Source organism: Pipistrellus kuhlii, unplaced genomic scaffold (genome assembly GCF_014108245.1).
Source record: "Pipistrellus kuhlii isolate mPipKuh1 unplaced genomic scaffold, mPipKuh1.p scaffold_m20_p_4, whole genome shotgun sequence".
NCBI classification, from domain to species: Eukaryota; Metazoa; Chordata; class Mammalia; order Chiroptera; family Vespertilionidae; genus Pipistrellus; species Pipistrellus kuhlii.
Window position 1 is genome coordinate 946,977 of NW_023425540.1, and position 13,880 is coordinate 960,856.

A 13,880-nucleotide genomic window follows, 5' to 3' on the forward strand; every position below is an offset into this window, starting at 1 on the left:
GTCGCCGGCTGAGCAGCCGGGAGCCCTCGCCCGCCGGGAAGGAAGCCGGTCTGAGGCTGAGCCTCGGTCTTGTGGATTTTGAGCAGCTCCCGGCGCCTGGGGCAGGGTTTCACGCCTCTCCCTGTCAGATCTCTGCTCCTCACACTTGTCACAGGTGCGATAAACACCTCGCTCTGGGACCAGCCGCCTCCCCCTCGGGGCGAGCCCCGGGGTGTAAACGGTGAGAGAGTGAGAGGTGGTGGGGCTGTGGGACTTCCTGAAGACAGAGCCCAAAGGCGGGCCCTGCCCGCTGTCTTCCCCAGCCCGGGGCCAGCACAGCGAGCGCCCCCCGCCCGCACCCAGGGACAGGGGCTGGTCATGGGGAGACACGGACCCTCACAGGTCGCGGGCTCCATCAGGCCTCGCTCCGGCCGGACGCCGCCCGGAGAAACCCACAGGCCCGGCTCCTCCCCCGGGTGTGGCAGAATGTGGTGCAGCTGAGCTGCCTTTGGAAGACACCACGGGGAGACCAGAGGAACCTTGGCAATGTGCCCTGAAGGCCCGAGGCCTCCCCCACTCTGAGTGGGGATGACCAGCTGTCTACCAGGGCCTCCAGGATGGTGTTTGTCAGACCGAGGACGAGCTTGGGCCGCATTCTCCCGGCCTGCGGGCACGCTCGCCGGCGTCTGTGATCCTGCCTTTCCGGGCGCCAGGCGGTGGTGCTGCTGCGGCGAGAACGCCAGCCGCCCGCTGGCATCGGACCGGAATGGCTTCAGAAACGCTGAGCACCACCTCGAGGGACAGACCTTTCTGAACACAGAGCATCCTGCCCGCCGTGTGACTCCGCGGCCCAGGGGGTTCAATCCCCGGGCAGGGCCCAGGCCGGGCGCGGGCTCGGTCCCCGTGAGGGGCGTGCAGGAGGAGCGGTCAGTGATTCTCTCTCATTGTTGTTGTTTCTCTTTCTTTCTCGCTCTCTCTTTCCTTTCTTCTCTGAAATCAATAAAAATACAGATTTTTTAAAAAGACATAGCACCCTATTTTCTCCTTCTTCGTTTTTGTGATGGAGAATCGGAATCCAAAAGAACTGACATGTAATATAATACTTGCCAGAAGGCAACAGACTCCTTCCCAATCATTGTTCCCAGCATGAGGCAGCAGGTCGTCAGTATGACAGGTATGTGTCGTGCATGAAGATTTAATAAGTGCCTTGCATTATCTCCAGAATTCCTCTCACACGTTGTTTACCTGTGGTGACGTCTGAGTCTGCGAGGCAGGACGGACACGGGGGTGTTGATGCTGCGGCCGGCCTGGGGCTGCACAGCCTGGCCGGGCAGCCCTGGCCTGACCCGGAGTAACCTCCACGCTGGTCAACACAGACACGACCGAGCACGGCGTCTGCAAAACGTCCGTCTTCACGTCTCAGGGCCGAGGCTGCCGCAGAGCGTCCCTGCACTTACAGCACCTCAGCACGACTTCCTGCCCCAGCGCCTGTGGGCGAGCGGAGGGACGGGGTGAGAAAAGCCACAGGTTAACGAGCCACTTGTCAGCTGCAGCCGAGGTCCCCGCGGAGCGCCTGGCACCTGTCAGGGCGGGCGCGCTCTCCGAGCTGCCGTCGCCCCTCAGCGCCCGCGATGCCGGGCGCGCAGGAAGGCGCTGCGGCCGTGGAGGCCCGGGCGGGGTGCGGGGAGTGCAGGGTGTGAGGAAACCTGTGTTTCTGGGGGTTCCGGGCGGCCTGGCTGAAAGCCGCTCAGCGCTTAGTTTTGAGAGACAAGGGCTGACACCCACAGGCCGTTTGTCACCTCGCTGAGCACCTCCACGCTGGCTCCGGGCGTGGCTGTCGCCTTGCTCTGTGGGTGGAGCTCGCTGGCAGATGGCAGCCAGGGGGGAGGGGAGTGGGGGGGGGCTGTGTGAGGCTCCAGGCTCCTGTGCTCCAACCCCTGTGCCAGCCCAAGAGGCAGCTGGTGGTGCCCGGGACAGGCAGTGCCCGGGGGAAGACGGAGCCGTGTGCACTGCAGGCAGACACGGCGGGATGCAGCTCACTGGGAAGGACATCTCCTGTCTCCCTTGTGGTTGGCCTGGAAAGTTCTAGAGCCGTGGTTGGCACACTCATTAGTCCACAGAGCCAAATACCAATAGGACAACCATGGAAATTTCTTTGGAGAGCCACACGTTTTAAACTTAAACTCCTTCTAACGCCACTTCTTCAAAACAGACTTGCCCAGGACGTGGTTGTTTGTGGAAGAGCCACAGTCAAGGGGCCAAAGAGCTGCATGTGGCTCCCGAGCCGCAGTTTGCCCACCACGGTTCTAGAGAACCCTGTTGGTTCACAGCACCGAGCTCCCTCTGGGCCATGGGCGGGGCCGGCAATGGCATCATCTGTTATTTCCCGAGGCCCTGGGCGGCCAGCAGGCCGAGGAGCATGCCGAGCGGCGGTCTCAGTGTCCTGCCGAGGCTGCTGCGTGTTTGCTTTGGACGCTCCTTGGTGTCCTGCGGGGCTGGACGGGCGAGCGGGTGGCTGGCTCCGTGCCGGCCTGTGCTCCTGGCCGGGAGGTGCTGAGTGTCCTTGTCAGCTGCTCTCGGAGACGCTGCCCGCGGCCTGGCTCCCACCCTCCTCCCGGGCCCTCCTGGGTGCCCGAGGCCGAGGGGAGCAGCGGCCGGGAGCCCGGGGGCCAGGTGGCTCTCTCCCGGGGCTGCTTTCTCTCCAGCTCAGACTCCTGCCGCTCTGCCCAACAGCCACGCCCGCCCAAGCCGTGTCCACCCGTGTCTGCCGGTGACCCGCCCATGACCGTCTGGGGCAGGACGAGGGCTGGGAGTCAGAGCTTAGAAGTCTCACAGCTCTACACGGGTCACTTCTGCATGACGGGCAGGTCAACATCGGTTCAATCTGGCCATGGAATAAGGCATGTGCGTTGCCCGCCTGTTTTTATTCTTTTATTTTTATTTATTTTAAATATAGTTTTATTGGTTTCAGAGAGGAAGGGAGAGGGAGAGAGAGAGAGAGAGAGAAGCATCCATGATGAGAGGATAATGGATCGGCTGCCTCCTGCACGCCCCACACTAGGAATGGAGCCCGCAACCCAGGCCTGTGGCCTGACCGGGAATCGAACCCTGACCTCCTGGTTCCTAGGTCGACGCTCAACCGCCAAGCCAAACTGGCCAGACCGCCTGCCTGTTTTTCATGGATCGTTTCTATCCGCTGTGCTGTCCTGTGTAACTGTATCAGCCCTCGGGGACCAAAACCAGAACCGAATCGATTGGCAAACACCCCCCCGGACGCCGGCTCCCCACAGCTGGTCTGCGCACTGCTCTGTGGGCTCGGCGGCAAGCGGCTGTCTTCTAGCCCTCGTCCCGTCCCTGGCCTTTGAGGAAGTTTTCTGACACCGAGGTACTATGCACCCTGAATGAAGCCGTAAATGGGAAATAATGTTTGAGAGAGGAAGGTATATTAGACCTGTGGTCGGCAAAGCCAAAACTCATTAGTCAGCAGAGCCTAGTATCAATAGGACAACGATGGAAATTTCTTTGGAGAGCCACATTTTTGAAACTTAAACTATACAGGTAGGCTCATTGTTATTAACGTAATTGGGGGACTCCTAAGCTGGCCTTTGCTAAAAACTCAAGGGGCCAAAGAGCCGTGTGTGGCTCTCGAGCCGCAGTTTGCCGACCACGGCAGTAGAGGATGTAAAACTGTGGCTTCCATATGGCAGGAACACCGCAGGCAATGGCCTGAGAGATACGGCGAGATGTTTGCCATTTGCGTTGGAAAACACTTTCCCCAGAGTTATCTCTGATAGACGGAGGCTCTTACAGGTCAACCAGAGAGGCCAGAGTAAGACATGGGCGTGATGGTGAGCAAATCGCTGTGAGCGTGAATGAGACAATCATTTGGTTAGATTTCCTTATCAGGAACCCAGCATATAAACACACAATCTTGGTGATCACAGCCCAAAAAATAGGGCATGATCCACGTCTTTGTGAGTCTTGCTGAGTACACGCTGACGCCCTAGAGCACAGCCTGGTGAGTGCTGACCATCAGCCCACACGCCCACGTCCCTGCCCGAGGCCAATGCCCTCAGGCAGGTCGTTGGTGTATTACCACAGTCCTAGAGGCTGCCCGGCCTGGCTCAGACACGCGCTAACAGGAAGGCGTGGATGCTTAAGGAGCAACCTGGGCCGTGCTCATAGACGACCCACGTGCGGTAACTGCGGACCCCTCCTGGAGACCGGCCCGGGAAGGCTGACGGTTCTATTCCCCGTCTGAGGTCCTTTGGATCCAGAAAGCCAAAGCTCACCTGGGCCTCTCCCGCCTGGGGCATTGTTTGGAGCTTTCCTCAGCGAGTACTTCCTAAATATATTTACTCAGGAGGCAGGCCCGGCGTGCCGCCTGGAGGGGTGGTGTGTGCACAGCTCATGGCCCAGCGTCAGAGCTGTAAGCTGGGGGTGAGCACGTGTGTGTGCATAGGTGTGCACTTGTGTGTGTGTGTGTGTGTGTGTGTGTGTGAGAGCTGGCTGTGGATATTAAACTCGGGCTCTGTAGCTCATACACATCTCACCCTAAACACCTCTGGTCAGATGGGCTGGGATGGTCTCGGGCATCCGCAGAGGGAAGCCTTTGACTTCATCCTGTAAATTCTAGTAGCAGACGAAGGATTGGTCAACACCCCCTGGTCCCGCTTAGCTAAGGTGAGCAGACATTCCGCTTTTGGCGGGACAGTCCCGATTTTTAACAATTTTGAAAAAATCGGGACTTTTTTAAAACGCTGTGGGACATGGGACAAATTGTTAAAAATCGGGACTGTCCCGCCAAAAGCGGGATGTCTGGTCACCTTACGCTTAACAAACCGCTGATGACCAGTCCACACAAATAAAAGCAGGTCGGCCCTGGCCGGTGGCTCAGTGGGCAGAGCACTGGCCCATGGACTGAAGGGCTGGGGTTGGGTTCTGGCCAAGGGCACGCCCCTCGGTTGTAGGCTTGCTCCTGGCCCAGGTCGGGGCATGTGCGGGAGGCAACCAACCCGTAGGTCTCTCTCACATCGATATGTCTCTGTGTCTCCAGCCCTTCCTTCCAACTCTCTAAAATTCCACGGGGAAAAATATCCTTGGGTGAGGATTAACGAATAAACCAACACGAAGCAGCTCTCTTTATGTAGGCAGCGCCTGCGTGTCTTGGACTCTGACATGCTATCAGTGTGATTTGTGCCATTACTCTATAGGTCATTAAGGAAGAAAAAAAATTCTTTTAAAAAATATATATTCTTGCCAGGACCGGTGTGGCTCAGTGGATAGAGCGTCGGCCTGCGGACTGAAAGGTCCTGGGTTCGATTCTGGTCAGGGGAATGTGCCTTGGTTGCGGGCACATCCCCAGTGGGGGGCAAGAAGCAGCTGGTTGATGTTTCTCTCTCATCGACGTTTCTAACTCTCTGTCCCTCTCAATTCCTCTCTGTGTAAAATCAATAAAATATATATAAAAATAAATAAATAAAAAGATGCTCTAGGGAAAAAATATATATTAAAAAATATATATATATTCTTATTGATTTCAGAGAAGAAGGGTGAGGGAGAGAGAGATAGAAGCATCAATGATGAGAGAGAATCATGGATCAGCTGCCTCCTGCACGCCCCCTACTGGGGATCCAGCCTGCAACCCAGGCCTGAGCCCTGACCAGAAATTGGACCCAGGACCCTTCAGTCTACAGACTGATGCTCTATCCACTGAGCCACACCAGCCAGGGCTCCCCTCTCCTCTTTAACCTTTTCTGCCCCACAGACGTGGCTGAGCAGGATGCTAAGAGGCTGCTCTCCCCACCAGACGCTGTGGCCGGGCGGGCGGGCGTGGAGCCCCTGCTTCCCGGGGGCCGTGTTTTCCCTCCCTCGCCTGCCTCTCGCTGGGCCGGATTCCCGCCGCCGGCTCGCTGTTTCCCTGGGCCGGCTGCCCCGCTCGGTGGTTTTCCTGCGGCTCGGGGGGTGCCAGGCGGTGAGGGGAGGGCTTGATGGGCTGGCCCGGCCAGGCGGGCGGTGATGGACGAGCTGATAAGCTTTTCCAGAGTGAGCAGCGGGGCCGGGGCCGGGGCCGGGGCCGGTGGGGTCTTACCCTCCCCTCCCGCTCCTGCACTGCCCGGCTGCAACGCCACGGCTTTCCAGAAGCCCAGCGCCGTCCCTGACAAACCCAGACGTGTGTGCGGCGTGAGCTGCCCCAGAGAGGCACCAGAGGGGCGGGCGGGCGGGGAAGGAGGGTCTTTAAAAACTTCCCCTGCAGGCGTTCCGCCGAGTGAGAGGCACAGCGTCGCCTTCTCCTCCCGGCCCGGCCGCCCCCGGGGGAGCCGCCGCGTGCCTTCCTCCCGGGGGGAGCGCCGGCCGTCCTGTGCGAGGAGCCGGCCGGGCCCCTCGGCCGTCCTTGAGCCCCGGAGACGGAAGTGCGCGGGGTTTCGCTCCTCATGCAAAACAACCGTCTAAACATAATAGATGACATCAGCGTGGGCTTTTCAATTCCTGGATGGCAGCGTGACGGGGCCGGGCCGCATCCTGGGCTTGCAGACCGCGGCAGCGGAGCCTGGCAGGACAGAGCGGGCGGCGCTGCCTGAGGGACCTGCCGGGGGCCGGGCAGCCGGTGCCATCCACCCGCACGTGGGCAGGGGCTGGGCTCAGCTCCCCTGGTGCCAGCCCGAGCCCCCGAGGAGGAGGAGGAGGAGGAGGAGGAGGAGGAGGAGGAGGAGCAGGGGGAGCAGGGGGAGCAGGGGGAGCAGGGGAGCCAGCCGAGGGAAGCATGCGGGCCTGGCTGCTGCTGCTGGCCTGGCTGCTGGCCCCCGCGCCGCCGGCCCCCGCGGCCCCCGCCTGGAGCCGGGGCGGCCGGTACGCGGTGGACTGCCCGCAGCGCTGCGAGGCCCCGTGCGCCAGCGGCCGGCGCTGCCCCCGGACGGTGCCGGACGACTGCGGCTGCTGCCGGGTCTGCGCGGCGGAGCGCGGGCACACCTGCTACCGCACCGTGGTGGGCATGGACGGCGCCAAGTGCGGCCCGGGGCTGCGGTGCCAGCTCCTCAGCGCGGAGGACGCCTTCGGGGACGAGTACGGGGTCTGCAGAGGTGAGGGGCCTGACGCCTTCGGGGACGAGTACGGGGTCTGCAGAGGTGAGGGGGGCCTGACGCCTTTGGGGACGAGTACGGGGTCTGCAGAGGTGAGGGGGGCCTGACGCCTTCGGGGACGAGTACGGGGTCTGCAGAGGTGAGGGGGGCCTGACGCCTTCGGGGACGAGTACGGGGTCTGCAGAGGTGAGGGGGGCCTGACGCCTTCGGGGACGAGTACGGGGTCTGCAGAGGTGAGGGGGGCCTGACGCCTTCGGGGACGAGTACGGGGTCTGCAGAGGTGAGGGGGGCCTGATGCCTTCGGGGACGAGTACGGGGTTCGGGGACGAGAACGGGGTCTGCAGAGGTGAGGGGGGCCTGACGCCTTCGGGGACGAGTACGGGGTCTGCAGAGGTGAGGGGGGCCTGACGCCTTCGGGGACGAGTACGGGGTCTGCAGAGGTGAGGGGCCTGACGCCTTCAGGGATGAGTACGGGGTCTGCAGAGGTGAGGGGCCTGATGCCTTCGGGGACGAGTACGGGGTTCGGGGACGAGTACGGGGCCTGCAGAGGTGAGGGGGGCCTGATGCCTTCGGGGACGAGTACGGGGTCTGCAGAGGTGAGGGGCCTGACGCCTTCAGGGATGAGTACGGGGTCTGCAGAGGTGAGGGGGCCGGTCCTCCCTGCCGGGGCCAGGTGGGAGCCGGCTGGGACGGGGCCTCTCCGCCTGGGGACCAGCGGGGACAGGTGGGCGAGGGACGGGCCAGCAGGGGCGTCACAGGAGAGGGAGGCTCGTCTGCGGGAGATCTTTAAAGCTGCAGCGAAGACGGTGCTGCCTCCTTTGCCGGGACTTTCGGGAGCCGCAGAGAACCCCGCTGGGCGCTGGGCACTGGGTGCTGGGTGCCCGCTCTCCTGCCAGCAGTGCCGTCGGCTGGCGCCCAGGGGAGCTGAGCCGAGCCGGTGACCTCCGGGAGGGCTGCCTGGCCCCGGTCAGGGCTTCTGTGATTCTGAGAGGTCCCGGTCGGAGGGCATTTCTCAGGATCAGTGTTTCCGAGGAGCCCGATGGCTCTGTGAGCCGGGCTTCCTCCCGACAGCTCAGCTCTCCTCGGGGCCGGGGGCCGGGAGGCGGGGAGCAGACCCTCCTCCTGGTTAGGGTTCGGTTGTCTAGGAGAGCAGGCCGTGTGACAGAAGCAGAGATAACCCTGAGAAAGGGGCGTGGGCTTCTGAGGGATGAGGCGGGGGTCGCACAGACGAACAGGAGGTGGGCTAGGTTACGGTGATGCTGAGGGACGGGCTGAGCATCTGGAGAATTCTCCTAAACACCCCGATGACGGTTAACATGTCTGAGACGCTGAGTCCAGGAGGAAGGACCTGCGGGTCCCAGGCTGTTACCGGCCAGAGCTGCTGTCACTGAGAGGCCGGATGCCGTGGCCGGCGTCAGCGGGACAGCACAGGGAGCTTTAGTGCCTGAGGGCCGGGAGGCGCCGGAGACGCTGGCCTGGCGTGCATTCCGCACATCTGTGTGCTTCTGTGACGCAGCCAGAGCTCAGGTGCCAGTCCTCTTGTAGACGAACGAGTCACCTTTTCACCCTCAGCACACGCTGCCGGTTAGGAACGTGCTGGGCTGTCGGGTGTATTGGGGCGCAGTTTGGCGAAAGGCAGACTGGTGGACACGCTTTTCTTCGGGGAATGTCCGCACACGTTTCTCTCAGCCGCACGGGGTCTGGGTTCCCCGAGAACCACGGGGCTTCTCGGCCAGGACAGTCCCCGCCGTAGGGAGCTCGGGGCGGGGGAGAGGGGGGAGAGGGGGAGGACAGCGGGAGGCAGACGGCCTTGCTTCTGTCCCGGCACAGCCTCCCGGGGACGCGGGGTGAACGGGCCTCCCCCGGGCAGTGGCTCAGGCACATGGGCCGGGCACCGGGCCTCAGCACGCGCTGTGTCCCCGCGTGACCCAGCCGCTGTGGCCGCGGTGCGTGTAAGAGACATTTAGGACGGCTCTTTGGCATCACCTGTGTGGCTGGTGTCTTTCCCTCTGCCGGGAGCCGGGAGCCGGGAGGCCCCCAAGCCCAGAGCGGAGCCCGTGCCTTGTGCTGCAGGCGCCTCCCCCTTGCCCCCCTCACCTCCTGGGGATGAACGCGCCTGAACATCCGTGTACTCGGCGCTGGGTGGCCAGGTAACCGTCAGCGGCCGACACTGTCTGCTGAGCACCCAGTCCCTCTGCCCGGACACCCAGACGGGAACGGGCTGTGGCTCCGGTTTCAGTTACAGCGCTTCCCCGGGAGGGTCTCAGGGGCCCCAGGAGGGCTCCCCGCGGCCGGGCGGCAGCAGGGTTCCGGCCGGGACACAGGCAGGCGCCCGCCGCTGCCCCCCGAGCCGTCCTAATGCCCAGCGGCTGGGTCACGCGGGGACACAGCGCGTGCTGAGCCACTGCCCGGGAGGCCCGTTCACCCCGCGTCCAGGGCGGCTGTGCCGGGACAGAAGCAGACGCCGTCTGCCCCCTGATCTCCCACAGATGCCCCTGAGGACCAACCGGGCTGGGGAGCGGCCGTCACCACGGGCGCCTCGACCGGTCTCCGGGTGGCTGTGCGCCGGCCAGGCCTCCTCACGCCCGGAGACGGTCTCTGCCTGTCACACGTGGCTGTGAGGCCCATCCGAGCCACACGCCTTCCCCTGGGAACGTGCCCCTCTCCGCAGCCGGTAGCTTCCGCTGAGGGTGCAGCCCGGCTCTGAGCGCTCTCCGGCTCGGCAGGTGTGAGGAGGTGCTCTGCCTGTAGGCCCGGGAGCCGCCCTCAGCTCGCAGGGCTGTCCTGGGGTCGCCTGGCCGGGGGTGAGGTCCGTCTGGCCTGTGGACAGGGCGGGGTGACGGCTGAGCTCCTCCCGAGCGGACGGCCCTCGGCCCCGGCTGCTCAGAGCCCTCCCTGGGCGTTGAAAACGAACCGTCTGTGCACACAGGGTTCTAGCACCCTCTACACAGCCGCTCAGCTGCCCCACGGAGCGGCCACAGGCCAACGGGCCAACTGCCCACGGCTCCGAGGGGCAGGACCAGGCTGGCCCACGGCTCCGAGGGGACAGAACCAGGCCAACCTGCCCACGGCTCCGAGGGTCCAGGACCAGGCTGTCCCACGGCTCCGAGGGTCCAGGACCAGGCCAACCTGCCCACGGCTCTGAGGGGCCAGGACCAGGCCAACCTGTCCACGGCTCCGAGGGGACAGGACCAGGCCAACCTGCCCACGGCTCTGAGGGGCCAGGACCAGGCTGGCCCACGGCTCCGAGGGGACAGGACCAGGCTGGCCCACGGCTCCGAGGGGACAGGACCAGGCTGGCCCACAGCTCCGAGGGGACAGGACCAGGCCAACCTGCCCACGGCTCCGAGGGGACAGGACCAGGCTGGCCCACGGCTCCGAGGGGACAGGACCAGGCTGGCCCACAGCTCCGAGGGGACAGGACCAGGCCAACCTGCCCACGGCTCCGAGGGGGACAGGACCAGGCTGGCCCACGGCTCCGAGGGGGCAGGACCGGGCCAACCTGCCCACAGTACCGGCTCTGGGCGGTGTCCCTGGCTCAGCTCCATGCAGTCTGTGGTTTCACGTTTGTTTATGGGCATGTTTACTGGGGTGGCAGCCTATACAATAAAGAGGTAATATACAAATTGACTGGCACACCCTCACAAGATGGCTGCCTACAACCAGACCAGCAGAGGGTTAGTGAGGGATGACCAAATGACTGAACAAACAGGCTGTGTGGGGCAACCAGGCTTGGGGGGGGCTGTGAGGGGCGACCACGCCAGCAGGGGGGGGGGAAGTTGGGGTGACCAGGCCAGCAGGGGGGCCAGTTGGGGGTGACCAGGCTGGCAGGGGAGGAAGTTAGGAGTGACCAGCCAGACAGGCAGGTGAGCAATTAGGAGCCAGCAGTACAGGATTGTCATAGGATTTCAGACTTCCCCTGAGGGGTCCCGAACTGGAGAGGGTGCAGGCCGGGCTGAGGGCCCTCCCCCCACCCCCGCATGAATTCTATGCCCTGGGCCTCTATCTGGTTAACAAAAGGATATGGTTTTCGGGGTACAGTTCTATTCTGTTAACAAGAGTATACAGCTCTATTTGGTTGACAATAGCACATAGTTTTGGGGTACAGTTCTGTAACCCATCGTCTGCACATCACGGTGTGTGCTCACTACCCTATGTCTAACCCCCTCCCCTCACCACTGGCCCCGCACCCGGCCCCCGGCCCTCGGCCCATTCCTCTGCCAGCGGCTGTCTGTGGCTCTCCCTCCGCTCTCTCCCCGGCCCAGCGCCCTCCCCACAGCGTCAGTCTGCTCTGCGTCTGCGTCTCTGTGTCCGGGTCTGCTGTGCTGGGCTGTTTATTTTGTTCATTAGCGCCGCCGTTTGTGACTTAACGTTGTCTGCTTGTGGAGAACGGGGTGTCACCTGACAGCCCGGTTCCGGGGGGGCTCGGCTCCCAGGCTGTGCTCCAGGCTGGACGGGGTGCGGAGCCCCTAACCCGCCCTCTGCCCGCAGACTGCCCCTTCGGCACCTTCGGCATGGACTGCAGGGAGACGTGCCGCTGTCCGCTGGGCGTGTGCGACCGGGTCACCGGGAGGTGCCTGCAGCTCCCCTTCCTCCAGCACGCAGCCCCCGGGGCCGCCGACAGGGGCGCTCCCCACGCAGGTGAGCGGGGCGGGGGACACGGGGGGGACACGGGGGGGACACGGGGGGGGGTGGACATGGGGGGGACACGGGGGGAGACACGGGGTGGGACACGGGGGGAGACACGGGGTGGGACACGGGGGGGGTGGACATGGGGGGACACGGGGGGGGACACGGGGGGAGACACGGGGTGGGACACGGGGGGGGTGGACATGGGGGGACACGGGGGGGGACACGGGGGGAGACACGGGGTGGGACACGGGGGGGGTGGACATGGGGGGACACGGGGGGGACACGGGGGGGGACACGGGGGGAGACACGGGGTGGGACACGGGGGGGGTGGACATGGGGGGACACGGGGGGGACACGGGGGGGGGTGGACATGGGGGGGGACACGGGGGGGACACGGGGGGGTGGACACAGGCGGGGCAGCTCATTCTCCGTGCGGGCCTGACGGTGGGTTCCTGGGGTCCGGGTTCGGGGGGGGGAAGAGGGGGGAAGTGGTGGTGTTCAGTTGGGTTGCTGCTGCTGCTGTTTTTTAAAAAAGATTTTATCAATAACTTAGACCAGTGGTGGGCAAACTCCTTAGCCAACAGAGCCAAACAGAGTCAACAGCATGATTGACATTTCTTCGGAGAGCCACATTTTTTAAACTCAAACTTCTTCTAACGCCACTTCTTCCAAATAGACTCGCCCAGGCCGTGGTGTTTTGTGGAAGAGCCACACTCAGGGGGCCAAAGAGCCGCCTGTGGCTCGAGAGCCGCGGTTTGCCGCCAAAACACAGCCCAACACACACCTGTAATAAAAAGAAAGCCAGCGAAGGCCTGCGAGGTTCTGTAACCAGAGTTTCCTCGCTCTAGTTGGCCACGGGGCCGGCCACGAAGGCTCCGGTGCCTCAGGAGCTCAGGGCAGAGACGGCCCCCGACCGCTGTGGCCGGGCCCGGAGCCCGCAGGCAGCTGTGCGTGTCCACGTGGGCTTTCCCGGTTCACAGGCTGCGGCTCCCGGGAGGGTTTGGGCCCCGGTCCTGCCCGGGCTCCAGTCCCCTCTGCAGACGGAGGGCTCCCAGGCCATCGCACGGGCCTCCGAGGGCCGCCCCCCATTCCACCAGGTCAGCGCCTCAGCCTCCTACCTGCTGGGCACAACACTCTTGGCAAGTGAACTTCCTGGCTTCCTCCCTCCCTCTCTCTCTCTCTCTCTCTCTCTCTCTCTCTCTCTCTCTCTCTCTCTCTCTCTCTCTCTTTCCCCTGAGCTTTCCTGCTTTCCAAGACTGGACACTCACAAGCAGCAGTTGGGGGGGGGGGGGCGGCGGCGTCTGAGCTGGTGCGTGGCTCACCCTGGCGCCTCTCGGAAGCAGGGAGGAGCGTTCTCAGTGCGACACACATTCCCCGCGGAGAGCCAGCCTGTCTTACAGACTCCGCCCTCTCGTCCGCCTGGAGCCCCTCCTCCTGCAGGCCGGGCGGCGAGCACCTCGCTTAGCGCGCTGTCCTCACAGCACTTGCTCGTCACGTGCACATTTATTAAGCACCAACTGTGTGCCAGGCACTGGTGTGGCCACAGCAGAACACAGCCCTGGCCTCGGCTCCGAGAGCCTGGTGGTGGAGGGAGGGGACCTGTCACCCAGGAAAAAGGAGAAACGCTGCCATGGGCAGTGCATGTGGGGGATGGTGTGTGTGTGGGGGTGACAGGTGGGAAGAGAAGCCGCTCATGCTGCCCCCTGGAGGGGGCGGTGAGCATACATCGTGTACACAACCAGCCGGACTGCATGTGACCCCGGAGGCCTCACGGCTGGTCCCGGTCTTTTCTCCCGTTTCAGAGCCCGATGCGGGGTCCGGCGACAGCAACGCCGTGACGCGGGAGCTCCGGAGCCAGCACGCCGCCCGCCCTCCCGGCACCGAGTGGTTGGGGCCACGCTGACCCCCGGCGGACGCTCCGGGCGAAGACTGTGGCCGAGCCCCCGACCCCCAGCCAACACGTAGGAACCTCCAGCTTGTAGCGTAGGGGCCCGCCCGTCCGGAGACGACACGGCTCAGGGCGGCCCGGAGACCACCGCAGGCCACTGACGCCCATCCGACCGCACACTTAGACTTCGTCACGCACCCGAATGCATGTAGCTGTGCCACACGCGTGTAGAGTAGAGCTGAAGGACTGCGACGCCATCAGGCCACGCGGGCAGGACCGCCGAGAACGCCGAGGCCGAGGTC

At 63.8% G+C, this 13,880-nt stretch overlaps 1 protein-coding gene across 1 annotated transcript; it reads left to right on the forward strand.

The window, feature by feature from the left end:
- The first annotated feature begins 6,714 nt into the window (after positions 1-6,714).
- Positions 6,715-13,880, forward strand: ESM1 (endothelial cell specific molecule 1). The gene is made up of 3 exons (XM_036409564.2): positions 6,715-7,058; positions 11,550-11,699; positions 13,493-13,880. The coding sequence occupies exons 1-3, from the start codon at positions 6,743-6,745 to the stop codon at positions 13,591-13,593; spliced, it is 567 nt and encodes a 188-aa protein (XP_036265457.1). The 5' UTR covers positions 6,715-6,742; the 3' UTR covers positions 13,594-13,880.

Excerpts from the sequence above, each read along its gene's own strand:
- ESM1 (XM_036409564.2), top strand. The coding sequence starts at position 6,743 with ATGCGGGCCTGGCTGCTGCTGCTGGCCTGGCTGCTGGCCCCCGCGCCG. Across the intron at positions 7,059-11,549 it reads CGAGTACGGGGTCTGCAGAG|ACTGCCCCTTCGGCACCTTC; the intron begins GTGAGGGGCCTG and ends CTCTGCCCGCAG. Across the intron at positions 11,700-13,492 it reads CAGGGGCGCTCCCCACGCAG|AGCCCGATGCGGGGTCCGGC; the intron begins GTGAGCGGGGCG and ends CTCCCGTTTCAG.